Source organism: Heterocephalus glaber, unplaced genomic scaffold (assembly GCF_053883595.1).
Source record: "Heterocephalus glaber isolate CG9 unplaced genomic scaffold, H.glaber_assembly_v1.0 deba00001497, whole genome shotgun sequence".
NCBI classification, from domain to species: domain Eukaryota; kingdom Metazoa; phylum Chordata; class Mammalia; order Rodentia; family Bathyergidae; genus Heterocephalus; species Heterocephalus glaber.
Window position 1 is genome coordinate 21,406,017 of NW_028258320.1, and position 25,170 is coordinate 21,431,186.

General features: G+C 34.5%; 1 protein-coding gene across 12 annotated transcripts in view; it reads left to right on the forward strand.

The window, feature by feature from the left end:
- Positions 1 to 25,170, forward strand: part of Ctnna3 (catenin alpha 3) — a 1,794,873-nt gene that overhangs the window by 1,687,641 nt on the left and 82,062 nt on the right. For all 12 annotated transcript variants that reach the window (XM_021259452.2, XM_021259448.2, XM_021259451.2 and 9 more), the window contains one exon: positions 25,026 to 25,131. In XM_021259452.2, coding sequence (XP_021115111.1) covers positions 25,026 to 25,131 — 106 coding nt within the window. The remainder of the gene's footprint in view (positions 1 to 25,025; positions 25,132 to 25,170) is intronic.

Sequence of the window (25,170 nt, forward strand, 5' to 3'; positions counted from 1 at the left end):
CTTCAATACCATGTGTAATTTCCTTCTCCAATTAAGTGAAAAAATACTGAATTTATTTACACTATACCTGTTACTATTGTGACCATTTCTACAACAGTAAATAATATATAAAAATATTGTTGTCTATTAAATGTCGACTTATTTTGCTTTTCCTACATACAATCAAGGAATTCTAGCACATGTATCTATGTAAGTCATTTAGCATTATTTTTAACTCCAAAAAGGAAATTTTTATTAAATCAGAAAGTCATATAGCATGACATAGGTTTATAATGTCCCACTCAGTATTCCCCACCCAAGTTTGGGTATTCAAATTATAACAAAATTACTGTTAAATGCAATTAAAAATTCAAATACTTAGTTGTAAAAAACATAGTTTCTTGCATCTATAGTGAATATGTCTGTTGTTTCTAAAAGTGTTAGTGAACTTGAACCAAAACATATGCACAACCATTAACTATACTTACTAAAGAGGCAATTGTTCTCAACAAGTGATAGAAATGTAGTATGCCAGAAAAAAATAAATTAGAAACTTTCAGGATTATAAGTATTACATTTTAGTGTTTAAAAGTCTTCCCTTTAACATGAATTACCACAGCATTTTCCTGGTGACTTCTGTAATGCTCCTATAGATTCAAAAGGAAATTATACCTCAGGGACTTAGATATAAATACTATCCATGCAGCTACTCACTCAAATTGCTAAAAATGACCAAATAGTTTCTTGTAGATTTCTACTACTCAGAACACAATAAATACTTTCAACAAAATTTTAAAAATCAAAGCTTATATGAAGACAAAATGTTTTTCTGCAGGCCATTCTCTGAACAGTTAGCGAAAGTGTCCTGTTACTTCCCATCTGTCCATTCATATCCAGTCTATGACAATAAAAACTTATTTTATTTTTATTTGTATAAATCAGAGTCCAGAGAAATTTGTATCAAGAAACATCTTGGCTTATGAAAGCTTTTCAGCTTGCTTCACAAGTTCTCATTACTAAAATATTTTAGAAATTTCATAATGTTAAGATTTCAAATAAAGTACACTGGACATATTTTAATTTTTAAATTTGGCCATGGAAAGCAGCTTTGAATCAATTATCCACAGTTTTCAATGTATAATCAAGATTTTTGACAATATTTAGATGCTGAATTGCCAAACCATTAGCAACCAAGAGATATGATTAGCCATCCATATTAATAAACACCTGTCACAATAGAATAACAGATGTTCTAGGAATACAGCTAAACAAAAACTAAACTTAAAAATTTGGTCATATTCCTTTACAATGTGGCACATAAATTAGACTTCATAATCTTTATTCCATTAGCATTACTAAATTCAATGACTTGAATAGTTTCTTTCAATAAACATATATTTTTATTTTAAATGGGTAAAATGTTTTTATTTAGACCAAAGCCTATTAAAAAAAACATTTGAAATTATCAGTTAAAGATGTACAATTGATATTGTGTAATAGGAAGAAAAGGTCTAAAGGAGTAGGGGAAGTGGGAGGGGTAGGGGAAAGGAAAGAAGGGAAAAGAAAAAATATAAGAAAAGGAAAAAAATGGAAACAAAATCTCTGAAAATAGGGAGAGGTGGAGGGAGTGAAAGGAAGGCAGGGGAAGGGGAAAAAAATAGTAACCAAGATACTCATGTAAAAGTACAAGTGCCCAATGATGAGTGTAACTGTATTTTATACCTAAAATGTACCAATAAACTTAATGGGAAAAAAAAGAGCTAGAGTTGTATTCTCTGCACTGAGGTTGAGTTGGCCCTGAGGAAAGGGATCTTCTGAACTTATTCCTGTTTTAAGTGCTGTGTCTTAGCTCCAGAGATAATGGGTGGATGCTTTATTTCTGGGTTCTTTGTAATAAAGCCTTTCTTGCTAATTAAAAAAAAAGATGTAGGATGCATATATATATATATATATATATATGTATTTGTATATATATGTGTGTGTGTGTATGAAATACATGCACATGTAGGTTATATAATTTAGGATGTACTATTTTAGAATTTGTGATAATTTAGATATAGTATATGTAGTTTTAAATGATACTTATATGTGCTATTTGCATAGATTTATAGTATTTTTTTTCTTTCTTTTTTTTTTTTTGGTACCGGGAATCGAACTCAGGTCCTTGCACTTGCGCAGCAGGTGGAGAAACCACTGAGCTAAATCCCCGGCCCTAGATTTATAGTTTTTGACAAAGTATATTTGTTGAATGCTTGTCTTTTTAATACAATGGTTGATATACTAAACTATGTTAACTAATATTTTCTATTTCTTCTAGGATCATATCAATAAAATAATATAGGTATATAGTATGTACAGAGAAACACTGATTATATGAAAGAAGCACTTACAAATAAGACCAAAACTGGCACCTGCCTGAAGAGCTATTTTAATGTATAAATATGTACACTTTTCCAAAACAACTCCAAATATGATAAATTTCCTATGCACATTTATGTGATATTCAGGCAAATATCAATTGAAATGTGTCTTCTAATTGTCAGATTATTCAGTTTTTCCATGTAATCCCAATATCATATGCAGATATTATCCATCTATCTCTATAGAAATTTGAAGAATCTGAACATTATTCCACTATATGGGTAGGATGGACATTACTGTATTCATTTTAATGATCATAAACTTATACTTACAGAGGATAAGTAGGGATTTCTTGTAGAGACAGTCCACACCCAACCCCTAAGATTTTGACAAATTAGCATGATTTGATAGCGTCTATTTTGTCAGAGGCAAAATCCAGTTGTTAATTGAGTAGTAGAAAAATCCAAGCATAACTTTCCAAATAAGAAACTAAGAGACATTACAGGTGGTACACAAGTTTGAATATAGGCTGAAAAATGTCTGTAGGAAGATGAAGAGTGTTTATAGAGAAAGGGATCATATTTATAAACACACTTTCAGATGATGAAAAAATAACCATAGCAAATGTTTCAAAATTGATTATAACACTAAAATACAAACTTATTTATTCCTGATTTTTATGTATAATCATGATTAAATACTAAAATAACTTTCTGTGTGAAAGTTTACATATCATCTTATTATAAATTTACTTCTAAGTGAAAGTAAACATTCAAAGTTAAGGTACATTTCCTGTTGTCTTTTGTTCTTTGTTTCCTCTCTCCTTTTCCATAAAGCCACCAGTCTTCCACAATCTATTTTTCAGTGTCAATTCTGACACCTTAAAAACTTGGCCTTAAGTCTGTAAAGAAAAGTTTAACATCTCCCTGTCTATTACCTGCTGCCTATTGCTACAATTATTTGAGAAGGGCTGTTTGTTCTTCCAACATTTTAAGTCATCATCTCTTTGTAATGGAAGTGAATTTTGATAATAATTCTGTACCCCATTTAATTCTCTTTTTTCACATTTAATTCTCTTGATCTCTCCTAATCTTAATTATGGTATTGAGTGTTTTCCCACATATTTATTGTCTTCTCTTATTTGTGTCTAATATAGCCATCTCTATTATATAAATAAGTTCTTTTTTCTTTGCTTATTATTTGTATTTCATTTGTTAAATATCCACTTCTTCCCCATTAATCTAAGATGTATTTTCAGAAAATATAATGCCTCATGTTTGAATCTTACCATTCAGTCCTGTAGTGAGTGCATTCTTTTTTTTTTTTTGTATAAAATTCTTTTATTGGTACACTGTAGGTATACAACAAAATTACATTTCTCATTGGGAATTGTACCTTTATATAATGCATCTTGGTTCTTATTTTTTCCCCATTCATAGCCCTCCCGGCACGCCCTTCATCCTTCCCTATTTACAAAGATTTTATTTCCATTTTTTCCATTCCTGATCATTTTTCCTTCCCTTCTTTCCTTTCCCCTGCCCCTCCCACTACCCCTACCACTTTAGACCTTTTCTTCCTATTTTACATTATTGATTATTCATTCTAATAATTGATACATTTTAGGTATACAATATAATGACATTTATCATGGGAAATTTGCACCTTTACATAGTCTCTCTTGGTTCTTATTTTTCACCTTTGCCCAGCCTTCCCTTCAACCCCTCCAGTCCTCCCTATTTACAAAGATTTTGTTCCTATTTTTCCATTTTCTCATATTAATCCCATTCCCTTCTATCCTTTCCCCTAGCTCTCCCACTTCCTTCCCCTTTGCCCCTTTTCTTCCTATTTCACATTACCTATTCTACATTTAGTCCTTATTTACACTTTCAGTTTCTCACACCAGATAAACTATTTGGTATTTATACATGTGTGTCCTATTTATTTCACTTAAGAGTGTCACCTCAATGTGCTTCCACTTAGCTATAAATGTCTCTAATTTCTCATTTTTTATGGCTGAGTAGTACTCCATTTTATTAAAAAAACACATTTTCTTTATCCAGTCTCCAGTTGATGGGCATTTGGGCTGTTTCCAAGTTATAGCTATTACAAACTGCGCTGCTATGAACATGGGTGCACATATATCACTGTGGTATGATTCTTTTAATTCTTTGGGGAAGATCCCCAGCAGTGGAATAGCAGAGTCAAATGGGACTTCCAGTCCTAGTTCTTTGAGGTATCTCCATACTGATTTCCACAGTGCTTGCACCAGTCTACACTCCCACCAGTGGTGGAGCAAGGTTCCTCTTTCCCCACAGCCCCTCCAGCATTTGTTATTGGTTGATTTCATGATAGTAGCCATTCTTACTGGAGTGAAGTGGAATCTCAGCATTGTTTTCATTTGCATCGCTCAAAGGACCAGTGATGCTGAACATTTTTTCATGTATTTATTTGCTATTTCTACTTCTTTGTCTGAGAAATGTCTGTTCACTTCAGATGCCCATTTTTGGATTGGGTCTTCAAATTTGGGAGTCTGATCTTTTTAAGTTCTTTATAGATTTGAGATAGTAGACCTATGTCTGAGGAAGAGCAGGTGAAGATTTTTTAACACATTGTGGTTTGTCTGTTCACACTGCTGGTGGTTTCTCTTGTTGTGCAGAAGCCTTTTAAAAAGAGGAGATCCCATTTGTTGATTGCTTGTGCTAGTTCATCGGCAACGGAGGTTTTGTTCATAAAATCTTTTCCTACACCAATGTCTTCAAGGGTTCTAACTAACCTCTGTTCCAACTGGTTCAGAGTTTCTATTTTAATATTTAGATCTTTAATCCATTTTGATTTTAGTTTAGTGCATAGTGAAAGATATAGGTCTACTTTTAATCTTTGGCAAGTTGAAACCCAATTTTTCCAGCACCATTTATTAAAGAGGCTATCTTTCCTCCAGTGAGGGTGTTTGGCTCCTTTATCAAAGATGAGATGGCTGAGTGTGTCTGGCATTGTTTCTGGATCTTCTAATCTGTTCCACTGGTCCTCAGGTCTATTTCTTTGCCAGTGCCATGCTGTTTTTATCACAGTAGCTTTGTAGTATAGTTGCAGGTTGGGGATTGTAATACCCGCTGCCATGTCTCTGTTATCAAGAATTGCTTTTGCTATTCTGGGTCACTTCATGTTCCAAATGAATTTTTGGATTGTTTTCTCAAGGTCCATGAAGTATGCTGCTGGGATCTCAATTGGAATTGAATTAAATCTATATAGCAGTTTTGGAAGTATGGCCATTTTCACTATATTAATCCTTCCTACCCAGGAGCAGGGCATGTCTGTCCATTTTCTGATATCATCTTCAATCTCTCTTTTCAGAGCGCTATAGTTTTCAGAGAGGAGGTCTTTGATTTCTTTCACTAGGATGATTCCTAGGTATTTCAGTGTTTGGGATGCTATTGTGAAAGGAACAATTTGCCCTATTTCTCTCTCAGTGAGTCTGTCACTGGTGTCGAGGAAAGCTATTGATTTTTGTGTATTGACCTTGTAACCAGCTACTTGACTGAATTTGGTTATTAAGTCTAGAAGACTTTTGGTGGAGTTCTTGGGGTCTTCTATATAGAGTATCATGTCATCTGCAAAGAATGACAATTTGACTTCTTCATTTCCTATCTTTATTCCTTTTATTTCTCTCTCTTGTCTAATTGCCATGGCTAATGTTTCCAGAACTATATTGAACAAGAGTGGTGATAGTGGACATCCTTGTCTTCTTCCTGATTTTAGTGTGAAGGATTTCAGTTTTTGACCATTTAGAATGGTATTGGCTGTTGGTTTTTCATAGATGGCTTCTATCAGTTTGAGGTAAAGACCATCTATTCCAATTTTTTGCAAGGTTTTTATCATAAATGCATGTTGGATTTTGTCAAATGCTTTTTCTGCATCTATGGAGATAATCATATGGTTTTTGTCCTTGGCTCTATTGATATAGTGTATGACATTGATTGATTTGCATATGTTGAACCATCCCTGCATCCCTGGGATGAATCCCACTTAATCAGGGTGTATGATCTTCTTGATGATCTTCTGCATTCTGTTTGACAGTATCTTATTAAGGATTTTTGTATCTATGTTCATTGGTGAGATTGGCCTATAGTTCTCCTTTTCGGTTGGGTCTTTCTCTGCTTTGGGGATCAAGGTGATGCTTGCTTCCAGGAACGAATTTGGGAGTATTGCTTCCCTTTCAATTTCATTGAAGAGTTTAAACAGTAGTGGCAGTAGTTCCTCTCTAAATGTCTTGTAGAATTCATCAGTGAAGCCATCAGGGCCCGGGCTTTTCTTAGTTGATAAGTTTTTAATTACATTTTCAATTTCATTGGTTGATATTGGGTTGTTTAGAACTTTTAGGTCTTCTTTGTCCAACTTTGATAATTCATATGTATGTAGGAATCTGTCCATTTCTTCTGTGATGTCCATCTTATTGGTGTATAGGTTCTGGAAGTAGGTATTGATGATCCTCTGGATTTCTGCTGGGTCTCTTGTAATTTCACCCTTTTCATTCCTAATTGCATGGATTTGGGCCTTTTCTTTCCTTTTCCTGGTAATGTTGACTAAGAGTTTGTTAATTTTGTTGATTCTTTCGAAGAACCAACTCTTGGCTTCCTTGATTTTTTGTCTTGTTCTCTTAGTCTCCATTGCATTGATTTCTCCTCTGATCTTTATAATTTTCTCCCTTGTAGGAGCTCTGGGCTTGTCCTGCACTTCTTTTTCTAGAAGATTGAGGTTCAGCATCAGGTTGCTTAATTGGGCTCATTCTGTTTTCTTAATATGCATATTGACTGCTATGAATTTCCCTCATAAGACTGCTTTCTTTGTGTCCCACAGATTCCGATATATTGTATGGTCATTGTAATTTAATTGAAGGAACTGTTGGATTTCTTCTTTAATTTTTTCTGTGACCCATTGGTTATTCAGAAGTGTGTTGTTCACTTTTCATGTGTTTATTAAATTTTTTGAGTTTCTTTTGCTATGGATCTCCAGTTTCATTGCACTGTGATCTCATAATATACAGGGGATAACTTCGATTCCTTTGCACTTACTTCAACATGTTCTATGTGTGAGTATGTGGTCTATTTTGAAGAATGACCCATGTGCAGCTGAGAAGAATGTGTATTCTGATTTTGTGGGGTGGAAGACTCTGTAAACATCTCTTAAGTTCATTTGTTGAAGAGTTCAATTGAGTTCTAGTATTTCATTCCTTACTTTTTGTCTAAGTGATCTATCTATTTGTGACAGTGGGGGATTGAGGTCCCCCACTACAATTGTATTAGTGCATATATGACTTTTCATGTCTGTTAGTATTTGTTTTATATAGTTGGGCGCACTAGTGTTTGGTGCATAGATATTTATGATTGTCACTCTTCCTCTTGGATTCTTCCCTTTACAAGGATGTAGTGTCCTTCTTCATCTCTCTTAATCAGTGTTGGTTTGAAATCTACTTGATCTTCAAAGAGGACAGCTACTCCTGCTTTTTTTTGGGTTCCTGTCGAATGGAGTATTGTTTTCCACCCTTTAACTTTCAGTCTATGAGTTTCCTTTTGAATGAAGTGTGTTTCTTGTATGCAGCATATTGTTGGATTTTGCTTCTTGACCCATTCTGCCAGTCTGTTTCTTTTTATTGGTGAATTGAGACCATTAACATTGATGGTTATAACTGAAGTATATTGACTTATCACTGTCATGACTTTTTCTTTTTGTTGGGTTCTCCCCCTGTACATTTGATTCCCTGTCATACCAGATGGGTTCATTCTCCTTTGCTTCCTGAGGTTGTGATCCTCAATATCTGTTCCTAAGATATTGTGTAAAATTCTTTGGAGTGCTGGTTTGATATTCACGAAGTTCCTAAGGTAAGGTTCTCTTTGTCATGAAAGTATCTTATTTCTCCATCAATTTTGAAAGATAGTTTTGCAGGGTACATCAATCTGGGTTGGAGGCTGTTTTCTTTTAGGTCTTGGAATATGTCACTCCAAGCTCTTGCCTTGATGGTTTGTGTTGAGAAGTCTGCTGTGATTCTGATGGGCTTTCCTTTGTATGTGATTTGTTTCTTTTCTCTCACTGCTTGTAGAATTTTCTTCTTCTGTTGGATTTCTGGAATCCTAACTATTATATGCCTATGTGTAGATATTTTTTTTTTTTGATCAAGGCTATTTGGAGTCCTATATGTCTCACTTACCTGTATGTCAAGTTTTTTTCCCCCTGCTTGGGAAGTTTCCTGCCATTATTTCTGTGAAGAGATTTTTTTATGTCATCTGCACTGTCTCCTCTTTCTTCATTGACTCCAATCAGTCTTATGTTATTCTTCTTTGCATCATCTAGCAGCTGCTGGATTGATTTCTCATGTTCCCTTATAATTTTGAAACAATATTTCTTTTCCTGGTCACTAATTGCAATCTTATCTTCTATATCTGAAATTCTGTCCTCACATTGGCTCATTCTGCTGTGTAGAGTTTCAGTGGAGTTTTTCATGTCCTGGAAATCTATTTGCATCTGTTGTATGGATTCCATTTGTTTCTTATGTTGGGATTCCATCATGTTCCTCAGCTCCTCTCTAGATTTATTAATCATGTCTTGCAGTAGGGGCACAATTTCTCCTGTTATCTGAGAAATTATTTCTGATTTCATTTTTTCCAGATCCCCTTTTGTTGCCAGTTCAGTGGGTCCAGGTGGTTTAGTATCAGAGTGTTCCATCTCCTTTCCCTTTGGGGTTGCTGTAGGTGATCTGGAAGTCTGGTTTTGAGACTTATTTACGTGTTTTCATTTTGACTGGGGTGGGGGCTGTTAGCACCTACATGGATTACCTCCTCTGAGCTGGGTGAGATGGGATAGGGGCCGGGAGCAGCAGTAGGTATGGTGACCCAAAAGCCCTTTCCTGTGGGCTGGTAGCAGCGGGAGGGATGGTGGCCGGGAAACCCCTTCCTCTGGACCAAGAGCAGTGGGATGGTGGCTCAGAAGCCCCTCTCTCTGGACCGGGAGTGGTGGGAGGGATGGTGGCCTGGAAGGCCCTTGCTCTGGGCCAGGAGCAGCAGGACAGAAGGTGGCCCAAAAGCCCTTTCCTCTGGGCTGGGAGCAGTGGGAGGGATGCTGACTGGGAAGCCCCTTCCTCTGGACCAGGAGCAGTGGCATGATGGCTCAGAAGCCCCTACCTCTGGGCCAGGAACAGTGGGACTCAGTACCTTGGTCTGGTGCTCTGGTGTCCTCTGCATCTTTGTAGTGTGGAATCAGGTGGCTGCCTGTCTGCAGTGGGGTGATTCAGAGTCTTCCACGCGACTCAGGACCTTGGTAGTGCGTGCACAGACCTGCCTGTCTGCAGCAGGCTGGTTCAGCATGTTCTGTGTGACTTAGGACCTAGATAGGGCATGAGCAGACCTGCCTGTCTGCAGCGGGGTGATTCAGCGTCTTCTGCGCAACTCAGAGTGAGTGCATTCTGAGTTGTTCCAGAGGGTAGATTTAAGATCAGTGTGAGAAATTCAGAATATTTTTGTTTAACTTAATAAAATATCTCACAAAGCTGTCAATCCAACAAAAATTAACCTATTCAATGGAGTGTTGGGCACCTAGTGTACATATATGTAATCGCAAATTAGATAACTATTAGTCATACAGTTTGTGGATATTGCTTTCTAGAGTCAAGATAACCTAGACTGATTGCCTATCAAGTTCCTATTCAACTATTAGTTTCTGTAATTGTATATTTCAAAGACATTTATGATTATAAATTATCATAATCTAGGTCCACTTTATCTATTTTTTCATTTACTTGTCTCTTGTTACTCAGTATCATCCTTCAGCCTAATTATATATATTTATTGAAGAAACAAATTAGCACCTTATAAAATTTCTGTGGATTAGACTTTTAGAACTCTATCTGGACTTTAAAATGTAAAATGTATGTATTTGTTATCTTCATTCAATTATTTTTATTATATACCCTCTCCTATAATTCAAGATTTGATGCAGACATTATTTTTTCCTTCAACTACAATGTTTTCTTGCTCCAACCGAGTATTTTCATAATACCCAGTGTTATTTTCTTCTTATTACCATTACCTTTGGAAAAATCACTTATTATTTATTTGTTTACAGTATTTTTTTCAGTTCTGATGAAAAATACAGGGCCTCACACATGTTAGGCAAGCTCTCTACTGCTGAGCTACATCCTCAGTCATGTTTACATGTTTACTGTGTTCATGTTTACTGTGTTCCCTATAAGATTTCAAGCTTTATGAGTGCAAATGTCTAGAGAAAATCCTGGTCTACAGTAAAAATGCATAACACCTAAATGTAATGCTATAAATTAATGAATAAATGGATGCTCAAGTGAGAAACTTTTCTTATTTTGGATCTGTAAGCTTAAGATATAATAGATAAGACTTTATTGAGCTGAAAGGTCTTTCCATTGGTTTTTCATTTCCATCTTGACATTGTATGTTTCAGAGAGCAAAGCCCATTCCCTATTCTTGTTTCCATCATATTTCCCAGCAAAGTGCCATAATTACATAACAAATAACCAGTATGTTTTTAAGTTATGGATTAATTTATTATTAATGGAAGTGAAATAACTTTTCCCAAAAGTAGAATGTTTCATTAAAGGAAGGAGGAAGAGAACTATGTTTTTTGTTGTTGTTGTTGTTTGTCTCTTCTTTTGGTTTTGGTTCAAAGGAGGTTAAACAAATAACTTACATCTTGGAATAATGTAAGCAAAGTGTGATAATCAGAAATATCAGATTTGATTGACCCTGATGTGTAAATTTATGAATTTAATCAGTCCAGTAACCTATATAAGTCTCAAGATTTTCTTTTGTAATTAAGGCAAATAGTCTCTCTTATTCCATATTTCCTATGTATATAAAAAAATCAAATAATCTGTGGGAAAATATTTTTAGTTTGTAAAATTACACACAATTAACATTTAATCATAATGAGCAATATTAAAACTTCTCTGGGGCTGGGGGTTTAGCTCAGTGGTGTTGCCACCTGCTTCCCAAGTTCAAGGTCCCAAGTTCGATCCCCAGTACCAAACAAACAAACAAACAAACAAAAACTTCTCTGAAACCAAGGATCATCAATCTATTTAAACCACAAGTAAAATAAACAAATGTCTCCATTTGAACTAGAGAGAGAACACTGGGGAGAAAAGTGGATGAGAAAAAAAAAGACGCAAATAGTAAATGAGAAACAAGAAAAGAGAGAAAAGGAAAGGAAGAGATAAAAGAATGTAAAGAAAACAAGGAATGATTTCAAGGGAAGAATGTTGCCAAAAAGGAAGAAGACAAAGAATCAACAACAGAGAAAATAATTGTCTGGTGAGGATTTGACAGTGGCACCCTTGAGTAGGCTGAGTTCTCTAAACTGAATTTTCATCCATTTGAGCACAATAGACTAGGAGAGGTCAAGGATGAGACAGGATTATGTTTCAGTCCAACAGAGGATTGAATGCCAAGATGACACATCATCCCGTGGAAATGAATGAGTTCAAAGGCCAGACAGAATGACCTGTACTTATCCATCATTAAAAATAGAAGTGACAGCAATAACTTGTGCCTGTACTTACTGAAAATCTCTTCTTGGGTCTTTTATATGACGTCTGATTTCTAAGTTAAACTCTAGAAGGAAGCTGCCTTCTCTAGTAAAGTTTTCAGTGAGCTGTACTTGACTGCTTCTTCTCTTTTTGTTCAGTGTGGCACAGGTGAAACCTCTGTGCATCTACCAACCTAGCCTAGCACACTTTCCCCACAGGTAGTTACCCTACACAGTGCCTAATAAGTTGTATGTGAACTTTGAAAAGAAAAGTAAGCTATTAATCTTATTTTGATGATCCTTGGGACCCATGGGAATCCATGGAAAACTGGCTGCTATAAAAGAGGTCCCAGCTCAGCTCTCAGAAGACAGAGAATAATATATAATTTGGAGCCTATTTTTCATGCTTATAGAAATAATGGCTATGTTTAAAAATAAATTGCTCCTTTATGTCTTAGTCTTTCACTATCACTTTTGTTATTATCGTTATTTGTATTTGTAAAGATGTTTTCTGGCTTCCAGTTTGAATTTCCCCCTTGAATTTTAATTCTATGCTGACCTAAAAATAATTCTTGTTTTCTTTATTGTAGCATCTATGCTCCAAGGAATAAACTACTTTATAGTTACAATACTCATATAATGCTTATTCTCTAATAGCATCTAAAGTGAGAACCAGTAAAAACATGTAGTGATCATTCATATTGTCTATTCTGAGCTAATTTTAAAAGATAAGAGACTATGTTATAGATGAGTATGACATATTGAAAGTACACCCATGTTTAAATTTTTAGAATAAAAGGTATTTTAACACTTTTAGTCATTTTTTAATTCTAGTTATGCAAAGACGGCTAAGGATTGAAAATTTGATCTTTATTTTGAACCATAACAAGAAAGAACATCTTCGTCTTATTTCTACTTTCTCTCCTTCATGCCTTCTGATTATCATTTGTTTGGTAACACCTAACAGAACCAAGCATATAAAATAAAACACAAACATGAAGTTTGCTTGCAGTTTCAGTGAAGAAATCAGTTTATTGATCTCTTGAAGCATATAATTTGGGAAAATCTTGCCTTAATATGCAAACCCACAACTGAGCACTCTACTATTTTCTCTATCTTCAAATGTTCTGGTAAACCAAGACATAAATCGGGCATGAACTATAACCTCAATAAGCTTAGTCTTGTTCAAGAGCTGTGACATATATAAACATAACCCTAATAGAGAAAGGAGTAACAATCTCAAGAGGTTTACAGGTATATGAACAGGAATGTTCAGAGAAAATAAAGGGGTTTTTTTTTTCTGCCTTGGCCAACAAGAAAAATCTCGTGGAAGATGTAATATCTGAGCCATGACTTTAAATATTAATTTCCAAAATGAATTTTAAGATATTCTTTTGGAGAGTGAAAAGAAAATCTTAAAAAGATTTTTTGTTGTCTAAAACATAAGAATTGCACCTTTATTAAAATGTAATATATGATTGATATTGACACTCTCCCTTAGTATGTATTCCAGACAGGTGAGCTCTAGAGTCTGTAAGGAGTATTTGTAGTGCCTTCACTCTTTTTTTTTTTTGGTACCGGGTATCGAACTCAGGTCTTTGAGCTTGCACAGCACGTGGTGAAACCATTGAGCTAAATCCTCTGTCAAGTGCCTTCACTTTTTACACAGTTTTTAATGGTGTGTACATTAACATACTTCTGGCTAAGATTAAAATTAGACCCATACCTATCACCGTCCACTAAACTAAGATCAAAGTGGATTAAAGATCTAAATATTAAGACAGAAAGACTAAACTTGCTGGAAGATAAGTTAAGTAGAACTCTTGATGACATTGGCATAGGAAAAGACTTTATGAACAAATCTTCAGTAGCACGGGAGCTAGTACAAAGAATCAACAACTGGGATCTCATCTTATTAAAAAGCTTCTGCACTGCAAGAGAAATCTCCAACAGAGCTAAGAGACAACCTACAATGTGGGAAGAAATTTTTAGCAGCTGTACCTCAGACAAAGGTCCACTATGGAGAATATATAAAGAACTAAAAAAAACCAGACCCTCCAAATTCAAAGACCCAATTCAAAAGTGGGCATCTGAAATGAATAGACATTTCTCAGACAAAGAAGTAAAAACAATAAATAAATATATGAAAAAATGTTCAACATCACTGGTCATTTGAGAGATGCAGATGAAAATAACACTGAGATTCCACCTCACCTCAGAAAGAATGGCTACTCTCAAGAAATCAACTAATAACAAATGCTGGTGGGGGTGTGGGGAGAAAGGAACCCTGCTCCATTGCTAGTGGGAGTATAGGCTAGTGCAACCACTGTGGAAATCAGTATGGAGATACCTCAAAGAACTAGGACTACAGGTCCTATTTGACCCAGCTATTCCCCTACTGAGAATCTTCCCCAAAGAATTAAAAGAATTATACTGCACCAATATATGTGCACCTATGTTTATAGCAGCACAGTTTGCAATAGCTAAAGCTTGGAAACAGCCCAAGTGCCCATCGACTGGAAACTGGATAAAGAAGATGTGTTTTTTTTATAAAATGGAGTACTAGTCAGCCATAAAGAGTGAGAAACTAGAGACATTTATAGCTAAATGGATGCGTATTGAGGCCATACTCTTAAGTGAAATAAATAGGACACACATGTGTAAATACCGAATAGTTTCTCTAGTGTGAGAAACTGAAAGTATAAATAAGGATTAAAATGATTAAAATGAATAATTGATAATTTGAAATAGGAAAAGGTCCAAGGGTTTGGGGGTGGCATAAGGGGAAGGGGAAAGTGAAGAAGGGAAAGGAAAAATTATGAGAAAGAAAAATAATGGAATCAAAGTCTGTGTAAATAGGGAAGGGTGGAGGAGGTGAAGGGTGCACAGGTAATGGGAGAAAAAATAAGAACTAAGATACATCATGTACAGGTACAAACACCCAATGATAAATGTAAATGTATTGTATACCTAAAATGTACCAATAAATATATAAATTTTAAAAAACATACTTCTGGCTAACTGGACTTATGAATTGTACTATCTCATTTTGACCAAGCTAGTCCTCTTTAAATGAGATCCACTGTTTGGAATTCTTAGAAAAGAAACCATGGAGTGTGGGTAATTAAAAGAGAAGTACAAGCGAAGATCAAGAAGATGGGAAAGTTGACAATTCTCTTATTACTCAGAGGATATACTGACCAGCAACAAAATAAACACGATAATTTAATCAAAACTAACATGAATTAGGCCAGTAAAATTAACTATCAAGATGATTGCTTAGAATAAGTATTGGAACTCTCTAATATGCATTTCAACTTCTTGAAAGGGAATATAGTATCATGAGGTTGTTTATGATGATAGTATCAGTAGTAAATTATTTTAGTTTTTAAATTTTACTCAATCCCTTTAAAATGTGTATTTTGTATATGCTTTATGATATACACAACTTAACACAATGGTGCATATATAACTCATAAACATACTTGTATGTATAGAGGATGAAGGTAAAGCAAGTGTCATTTACTCTATTCTGGACATAGCACACCTAAATAAAGGCCCTAAGATAACCCAATTGGCTAAAATTGTGAATGTTTTGCTATTTAAAGCATTAGAAGTTCAATGTGAAGAGGAGATGACTTTGGGATGCCATCTTTTTCATGTTAACCTATTTGGAGCTGATCCCGTGGAGCTGTCACAAGTGGTAACGATTCAACCCTTCTGCGAAAATTTCATTTTCCCTTTAGGGTAAAAAAGTTATTCAGTAGCCAAGTGTAAACTACTGAAATGAACTCTATGAGTTTCTTCCCAAGAACAGCTAAATCATTTATATTTTATTCAAAGTAACTTTCTTACTAGGTGGTTATTGGTTTTCTCATTTCTTATTCTTTTTTCCCTAAATAACCCCACTTAATTGGAAACTCAATGTCTGAAATTTCAATGAATGTTTGCAAAAAAAAGAAATATTAGAGTTTGGGGAGATTTCTAGGCATTAGAGAGAGGCAGTCATATCAATCTGGTTCAATATATTAACCCTCCATAATTAAAGTTTTTAGAAAAAATGGCAAAACCTTTGGAGTATATCATAGTGTTTTAAGGGGAAGCTGGAAAAAAAATGCCTGGGCTCTGTAAGAGATGGTGCCCATGATTAATGCTGAGACCACTGTCAATGGGAAAGAGAGGGACTCCCACAGTCAGAGAATGTGATTGTATTTACAGTGCACTGGCTTTGATTAATGTGCACACTCAGAGAAGTAATGTGTAGAAGGCAAGAAAAGAGCTGTTTTCAAATGTTGGTGCTGAGTACAGATTTCCCATTATGTCCTGAGAAGGTGTGGATGAATAATGACTTACAGTCTCTTTTCATGGAGTTTGAGAAAGGAGGTGGCAGGGGTAAATTTGTAATGTGTGAGTGAAGATACAAATAACTTCCCTTATCAATTCTCACTGCTCACTTTAATCTGGAGAGTCACCAGCAAGAAGCTTATCCCACATTCCAGTTTCAATAACCAAACGTTTCCTAGAACATTTTTAATGATTTTAAAAATAATGTTTTATTTAAGTGTCCCCTTAAAGTATGCAATAGCTATAGTTTCTGAATGACTTAGAAAACTGTGTTCTGGAGTTTTTTAATCCTGTGTGTCTCAAAGAGAAGATGAGTATAACAATCAGTAGAAACACTGCTCCACTCTATTGGCAATGCTATGTTAGAACTGTGTGAAAAAAATCAAAGAATTGTAACAGTTCCTGGAATTGTGAGCACACTGCCTGTAAAGTTTATTATTATGTATACTTTCAGTACAAAATTACCACAGAAAAATGTAAAATCTTTGTAGAAAGAACTGAAGAAGTTTGTTTTATAAAAATAAAAACCAAACTGACTTCTAACCTTTATTTCGCCATATTTTAAAACAATTTGCCATAACAGTCTTTTATTCTAATTCTACTTTTGTTTTCTCCCCTATGTGTTTAGTGGTTTTTCTTTATTTGCTTAGTTTTGTGTGTGTGTGTGTGTGTGTGTGTGTGTTTTGACCGTTGTAAAATTCTTCTTGAAAATCTATAGTCTGCCTAGGATTTGACACTACAAATTATTGATACACTAATTAGTTATGGGAAAACTGAGAAATATGAGGCCTGAGAAAGTGGGAAAATGTGTACACCTCAAATCTTATTTTAAAAATTACTTTGTCTATTTGAAGAAGGGAATTCTTACCCCACACACGTGCTCATACAAAAAGGATAAAAATAGCAGCAGCAATAATAACAATAATAACTACTCTTCCAGACTGATCTCCCCAAATATCTCTGAAATAAGTCCAATGATTTTTTCATAAACAAACACAATGTTGAGCAAGAAAGTCTAACATTATCATTCAGGAAGAAAAACCTTTATAAAATTTGTTTTTAATAATAGACCATCTATATTGTAACAGTTTCAAAGCAAGGAACAGAATTGGCCTTATGCCCAGGCAGAGTGTGTCTTGTAATCTCACAGTTCTGGTGAAGGAGCTTGGTCCTTTCCCAATTTTATTTTCCCTCTGCTTGGTGAAGTTCAGAATTTCAAAAAATTATTTTTGCTAAGCATGTTTTATATAAGCATGTTATATATGCATTTCCCCCCTTGAAAATATGTGCAGAGGACGTGTTATATGTTTATGATTTTACTTGGGCCCAACTACAATGTTGAGTGAAAGAAATCAGACACTCAAGCTTAAATACCATGTAGTATCTCTCATTTGAGTAAAGGAAAGTACAAAGAAGCACAACAAAGGATGGATAGAAGAAAACAAAAGGATCAAACTCTTGCAAATGGACAAGGATGAGGGGAAAGAGGGATGGGAAGGGTGAATAAGTAAGAATAAAGATTTATGATGCAGTGATCATGGTTTTCCTCAAGATCACCAGCACTGCTTCCTCCAGGGTGTGCTTTTATCTTGCTTTTTCCTCTTTTACTTGGCCCAAGCTTGCTCTGCAGAGCCAGTTTCTCCCTCAGTCTTTGCTATTACTTTTTGAGATAAACTTTGCCTCTGCTTTTAAAAAAAAGATATGTGATGTGCAGGAACCTAATAACCTCAATGAATGTAAACATTATATATCATAAACATGAGATAAGATTAATAATATCAACAAAAGTGAAAATGGGGAAAAACAATTTAGATGAGGAGGGAGGAAAGTGAGAGAGAAGGGGATTAAAAAAAAGAAACAAGCTGTATTATGTACATGTACCACTCCCCAAGATGATTATAACTTGCATATACTGCAAACATGTACTAGTAGAAAAATACATTTCCCAGTCTTCTTTGCAGCTTTATGAATCTATGTGTCTGGATTCTGGAGTGTGGATAGGAAATGGTGTGTGCCAATTCATATCCTGACTTTTCTGACCCTTACAGCCTCCTATTAGATGCCTCAGTCTCATTTTTTTCCCTGATGTTGGATGCCTGGTTGCAATGGATCCAGCAGAGTGCCCTGAAACCTTAGGGTACAGGAACTATAAGAACTAGAGGACACCAACAATATAATACACAACTCATCACCTCATGATCCACTTTGACATCACTCACTGTGATGTGAGAGAGAAGTGAATTTTCGTGTGTTGGCCACTAAGATATTTTGATGTTGTTGTAGAAGTTAGACTACTGGAATAACATGGAACAAGAGAAACAGAAATGGCAATGACATATATAATACAAACATTTTTTAGAAAGATATTCCTGATTCACGGAGCAGCATCATTTTTAGCCTTGAATCCCAAAGGTTCCTCAGGATACTAATTACTCAAGATGATTGTTAGCTGATTATTTGATAGTTGATTTTCCAAGGACTTTATAGAGTTCTCAAAACTTGAGAATGACACTTTACATCCAGAGGGAGAAAGTTGCCTAATTAGTGTTTAATGTTTGAATAGTACAGGAATAATATGTCCTTGCTTGAATCTGGTACCTTTTTTTCATTTTAGCATTTTGAATTGTTTTCATGATAATTACATTTTTCTTTTGTACCTAATACAGAAATATAAGTAGGAAAATTTAGGTACTTTCCTTATAGACCAGTAACCCTAAGAAATTAAACTATCATAGAAATTTGTCACCAAATAGGAATAAATTCTGTAAAAGAGTTAAAAACATCATTGAATAATAGCAACCATGCACATATACAGAGTTTATATGTATAAATATTTTGTATTATTTTTCTTAGTAAATTGATGCTATGAACAAGGCTGAATACTGTCAGCAGATGTAAGAAAAAAATCAGTGTAATTAATTGTGTTGATATTATCTGGAAGGTACTAAAAATCAAAAAGTAATATATTTTACAAAATATCTTTATTTATGAAAGGAGAAGGGAAACCAAAATAAGCATTTAATGAGCACCTGCTATTTACCAAATGTTTGATTTTATGTTTTTGTTTAACATGTGACAAACATAACAATCATTACTGTAACAAGAGAAAATAAACTCATACAGATTACCAAAGTTATTTACTGATGGCTACTTAGCTAATAAGTGGCAGCACTGGGATTTAAATAAAATACATGTCCCATGTCCATGTTCATTTTATTGTACTTTATTGAAGCTCCAAGTTAGAATGTCATAAGTAAAATAATGATGTCTAATGTTAAGACTCTCAGACAAAATTTGTTTGTTATATAATAAAAATTACACTCCAGTCTCTCATCTACCATGGTATATATAATATCTAAATTTGAGTGTGGAGTTTAGACTATGAAGAGAGGAAAGAATGGTACTATGGACACAAGACCAAAAATCAGCAATATATTTCAAGAAAGAATCCCAAGACTATAGGGTACTGGAACCTTTTTAAGCACGTGCCATGGCATTACTATGCAACATAGTACCTTTTCTTGCTAAGATACCAATATAAGCAGTACTCATTGAGATTGCTTGTGTAAGCGAGTCACCACTGGTATACATTCCTCCCACCCAGCAAAGATCTAACCCTGGTCTTTTCTCTCTGTTATATATAAGATAACTTCTCTCAGTGTCTAAAAAGATCTTTTACAATTTTCATTTTTGTGTTTTGGGGAGGCAGTGTAGCACAGTTTTTAAAAGCAGACTATGAGGCCAGATTGCCTAAGCTTAAATTTATATCTAATATTTATAAGCTGAATAACTCAATGAAGATACTCTTAAATTCTCTGTTCCTCAGTTTTTTTCAACAGCAAAATAAGGATAATAACAATTCTAATCTTAGAGGATGATTATACTGATAGCGATAATGTGTTTATGAAGAGGTTAGCATGTAGAAAATCATAAATGTGTTCATTATTAAAGAAGAAATATATATGTTACTATTTTTCATTTTTTAAGTGAACCATAATGTTATGGGGCCTATTTTATTTAAATATCATACAAATATCACAGTAAAAGAGGATTAAGTGGAAAAGTTTTGGTGTTGAAGTATGGAATGATATTACCAAATATTTAGGGGTTACCAAATGCAAACAACATAATCAAGCTTACTCTTTTGTTATTAATCAGTAGCATAAAATGCCAAATCTTTTCATAGGTATTTTTTGTCCCTTGAAAGACAAAATATCATCACATCATTTGGTGTTTTTATTCTTAAACATGAGTGCTAATTAAGTTGTAACATACTCTGTACTATCTTCTTATTTTTTGTGCTTAAAAAAAAGAAAGAGGAAGAAAAAAATGAATGAACAAAAGAAAGAAGAAAGAAAGAAAAAAGGAAAGGAAAGAAAGAAAGGAGAAAGGAAGGAAGGGAGGGAGGGAAGGGAAGAAGAAGGAGTGAGGGGAGGGAGAGAGGGAGAGAGGGGACTGAAAGCCAGAGAGGAATGAGAGTTAAGAGTGGGGCAGTGTCAGAAAAAACAGGCAGCAAGTTGATGTTAAGCCAGTACATTAAGTTTCATGGAATCTCTTTCATTCACTTAAATAAAATTTCTATGTCCTCTCCATCATTGAGTCATGACAGACTTTCCCATTATGATTTTTAAATTATAACTTTAAAATTATTTTTTATTTCTAATTGATAGGTAACATCATTTATATTTATGGGTGCTCATGGTATTTTGAATACACTGTGAAATGGCTAAATAAACATGTATTTCTGCACATAGTTGTCACTGGGCCAACACTTTAGAGCTCCATCTGCCCTCCTTTTTGGGAAATGGATAGATTATTATTATAATCACTTTATTAAAAAATTTGGCCTTTGATTTCTTAAAAATGTTTTCAAATACTTCAATCTGTACTCCTGCCCCTTCTGAGTATATTCTCTGTAGGATCCAACTCAATGATTTAAGACAATTTGCTGACAAGAAATTCTGAGAAACCATTATGAAAAAGAAGGTAGCAAACAATCTTTGAATATATTTCCCAATTTAAAAAGCTTTCATGACATAGAACATTTCAGGCTAAGAATGTTAAAAATTTATCATAGTTTCAGTAATTGTAGTTTCCTCTAGAACTGTGGCATGCCATGGAATCATTTGTAAAGCGTGTATTTTGTTTGTCACTCCATAGGAAGCTTGCCAGGCAATACATTTAATTAAGAATGTGAGGAAGGGGATAATTGTGGTCGGTCCGAGTATATTATCATTACTTTTAAGTTCTAAAACTTATTGTTACTTTTAAAATAGTGGTTTACTAACAAGGATTGTGTTTAAAGCTAGAGGTAATTTCCTTTTTATCAGCCCAGGGTTTTTATGGCAAGAACTATATTTATTTGAGAGGAAAGGTATATTAGCTGCATCCCTTAGATATAACTCTTTGTCAATTGTTTCAGTTACCAAGAGCCTTAGCTGTTATCCTTAGAAAGAACATTTTCCCATTGTTTAAGACCTTGAAAATTGATGCATTACCTTTTGGGAGCTTAAACAGTTTAATTTAAGTTTAACTTTCTCTGGAAATGAATAGAAATAATGAAATGCAATGTCTTTCTTGAACATAATCATTTACATAACTTCTATTCTTTCTGGATGTGTAAATTTGATAACAGGAGTTCAAGTATGGTAATGATTAATGTTGATTTTATTTAAAAATTATAAAGCAACTTATGTCAGTGATTCAGAGAAGTGTGATGATAACCATTTTTGTGGCCAGATTTTTACTGTTTTGGACACATTTCTCCATTTGTACAGGAAAACTTGCTCATAATGATTTTGAGAGACACCATGGGAAAAGGACAAGAACAGAAAGAGAATGTTTTTGGTACACAGTTCACAAATATTTTTGGTGTTCAAATTTTCTGGTGTACAATATTCTGATCATTTAATTTGTGTGAACTGCCTCTGTTCTTTATCATTACATAGTACTCCTCTTCTTAGTGACAATATTCCCCTAATAACAAATCTATGAGATTTATCACTAAGATATCTATTGTCAGGGACAATAAAAGGTGTAAATGAAACATAGACAAAGACTACCCTCACTCCCCTTCTCTTGTAAATACTCTATATCTTTTTCTCACAAAAACCTTTTCTGTCTGACTGGTTTATACTCTCCCATTTTCCTTATTCCTTGCTTCCCTTGAAGAATTTTAAACAATGTTTTTTGAACCATTCATTCAGGTTCCCATTGTGTGGTCTGAAAAAAACAACAAAAAAATTCAGTAATTAAAACTTTGAAGGCCAGTGTGGTAACATAGATAGTTAGGAAATAGGGACAGTCATGGTTTTAAGTGGATGAACAACTACGTTAATTCACATAATCATTTGTCTATTTTTCCAGGATAAGGGTGATAGAAAAATATTTCCCTACCAAACCCCAGTCTAGTTGTGCACAACTCCTATCTTTAAGAGTGCAGGTCCAAGTAAAAAGATCTACATATGTATATATTTGAATACTTTTGCACAGTATCACGCCAAAGTCAATATCAATTTTCTTCTGCAGAAATGCTGCTCTTATATCAATACAGTCAATCACTAAAAATAAAAATAGGAAGTTGCTCCAAAAATGAAAAAGTGGAGTTTTTCCTACTTTCTCTACCTACCCTGAAAATCTTGAAAGCAATCCACCCTTCATTCGAAGGCATTGTGAACCAAAGTTTCTTAAAGTATCAGCAACAACTTATATTTTTGAATGCTTGCTTTGTTTAAAGGAGTGTCTGGAGCACTTTGAAGAAACAAAGTCATGCAGTTCTCAGAATGTCTATAAGATGTAGGTACTCCTACTATCACTGAAGAGAAACAGAGGAGTAATTTATCTTACTTGATTTAAATATAATAGAAAATGGCCTCTTTGGGAAATAATATAAGATAATCTGAATCCAGATTCATACTCATATATTGTGATATACTGAATTTTCTTTTTATTCTAGAAGAAGAAATTGCTTAAGAGTAAGAAAATAGGCTTAGGAAGGATAAGGAGGCAAAGATAAGTGATTTAAGGAAGAATAAATGAATGGTATTCTTATAGGCATTACTGATTTTCCAGAGCCCTCTGAGGTTAGAATTCTCTCTCTTTTTAATCTACAGATAAATTCCTCCCTTTCATGATCAAATTAAGGCATTCAACAGATAGAATTGACGAGTGAGCAAAACAAGGTTACAAATAGATGAGAAAATCTTGTGAAGACAACCAGGTCACCACTTTAAACTTCCAACTGGATTGTGCTCTTGGCCAATTCAAGCTGTGTACATGGTTTGACAGCTGTGCAGTAGCTGATTTTATAACATGCATTTCTTCAGAATAAGGATGGATTATTGAACAGACCAGAGAGCACAGTTTTCAGTACTTCTGATGAATTGTTCTGAAGCCTAATTTTGTTTTTGTCTGAGGGAAGATTTTATTCATTGCAGCAATGGTGTCAGCATTTTCCTTTAAAATGGTGCTAGAATAAGTGGATTTACTTAGGTAAGGGCTGGGCTATCCTTTCTTTGCATCAGGAATGACCACTGTGGGGCGGGCCCAGTGAGAGAGGAACTTAATATATGATCCAAAATAAAGTACCTTGCTTCCTCTTCCCATAAGCGACCTGAGGTGACCTATGAAAATGACTCACTATTCTCTTTACCCAGAAAATTCCACAAAATCATACAAATCAAAAGGGTCAAATCTTCAAGTTTAACAACACCTATGAAACTTCCCAGGCCCTCAAAGGTATGCATATCTGAAAGCCCCCAAGTATCTGAAGGATGTCACATTGAAGAAGCAATGTGTGTCATTCCAGTGTTACAATGGTAGAATAGAAAGTTTGCCCAGGCCAAGCCCTGGGGCTGTACACAGGGTCCGAGGCCTCAAAAGAGTGCCAAATTTTTGCTGCACATGCTTAAAAATGCAGAGTAATGGTGAACTCAGGGATGTAGATGTAGGTCTTCTGGCCATTGAACACATGAAGGGGAACAAACCACTGAAGTTGCACTGCTGTACTTATAGAGCTCATAGCCAGATTAACCCATATATGTACTCCCCTGACTGCACTGAGATGATCCTGACCTAAAAGTAATAAATTGTCCTTAAACCAGAGGAGGAAGTTGCACAGAAGAAGAAGATATCCTAGAAGAAACTAATGAAACAGAAACTTATGGCATGGGGATAAATTAGGGATAATATTAATGAAAATAAAAGTAAAACCAAAACAAAATAAAATCCCTAGATTACATAAGTCTCAGGCCTAGGCTTTCCCATATTTGATTTGATTATTTGGAGGAGATAATGTGATTTGATGCAATTAAATATAAAACTGTAAAAGAAGAAAAAATGAATAGAACCTTTTTAAATAGCCATTCTGATAAAAGTGTAAATTTGAATGTATGTAATGTCCAAAGTATAAATTTTCCTTCTATAACCAAGAAAACACCTTTGCATTTAGGTATTTAGGTCCACCTAGGGTATATCTAAGCTCAGATTTATTATAATAAAAACCTGGAAATGAAGTTCGAGTGGAATTCATCTTCTCTGCAGAATTTTACTGAATCTTAATCTAATAGACATTCATTAATTTTTTTTAATTTTTTTATTTAAGAGCATATTCTAATTGGGGTCTACTGAAAAAGAAAGTAAATAAAACTAAACTAAACTAACCGCCAACTCAGTATGAAAATAGTTTACATATATATATATATATATATGAATATAGAACTTTATGTATAAATATACAGATAGATCTCTATTAGTTCACAACTGCCTGAGACTGACATATATTCTTTTATTTTCAGGGGCAAAGGACCACTAAAGCATACAACTGATGTGATCTGTGCAGCTAAAATGATATCAGAGTCAGGATCAAGAATGGATGTTCTTGCTCGGCAGATTGCTAACCAGGTGAGTTATTTACAAATGTACATGGAAAAAATCCTTGCT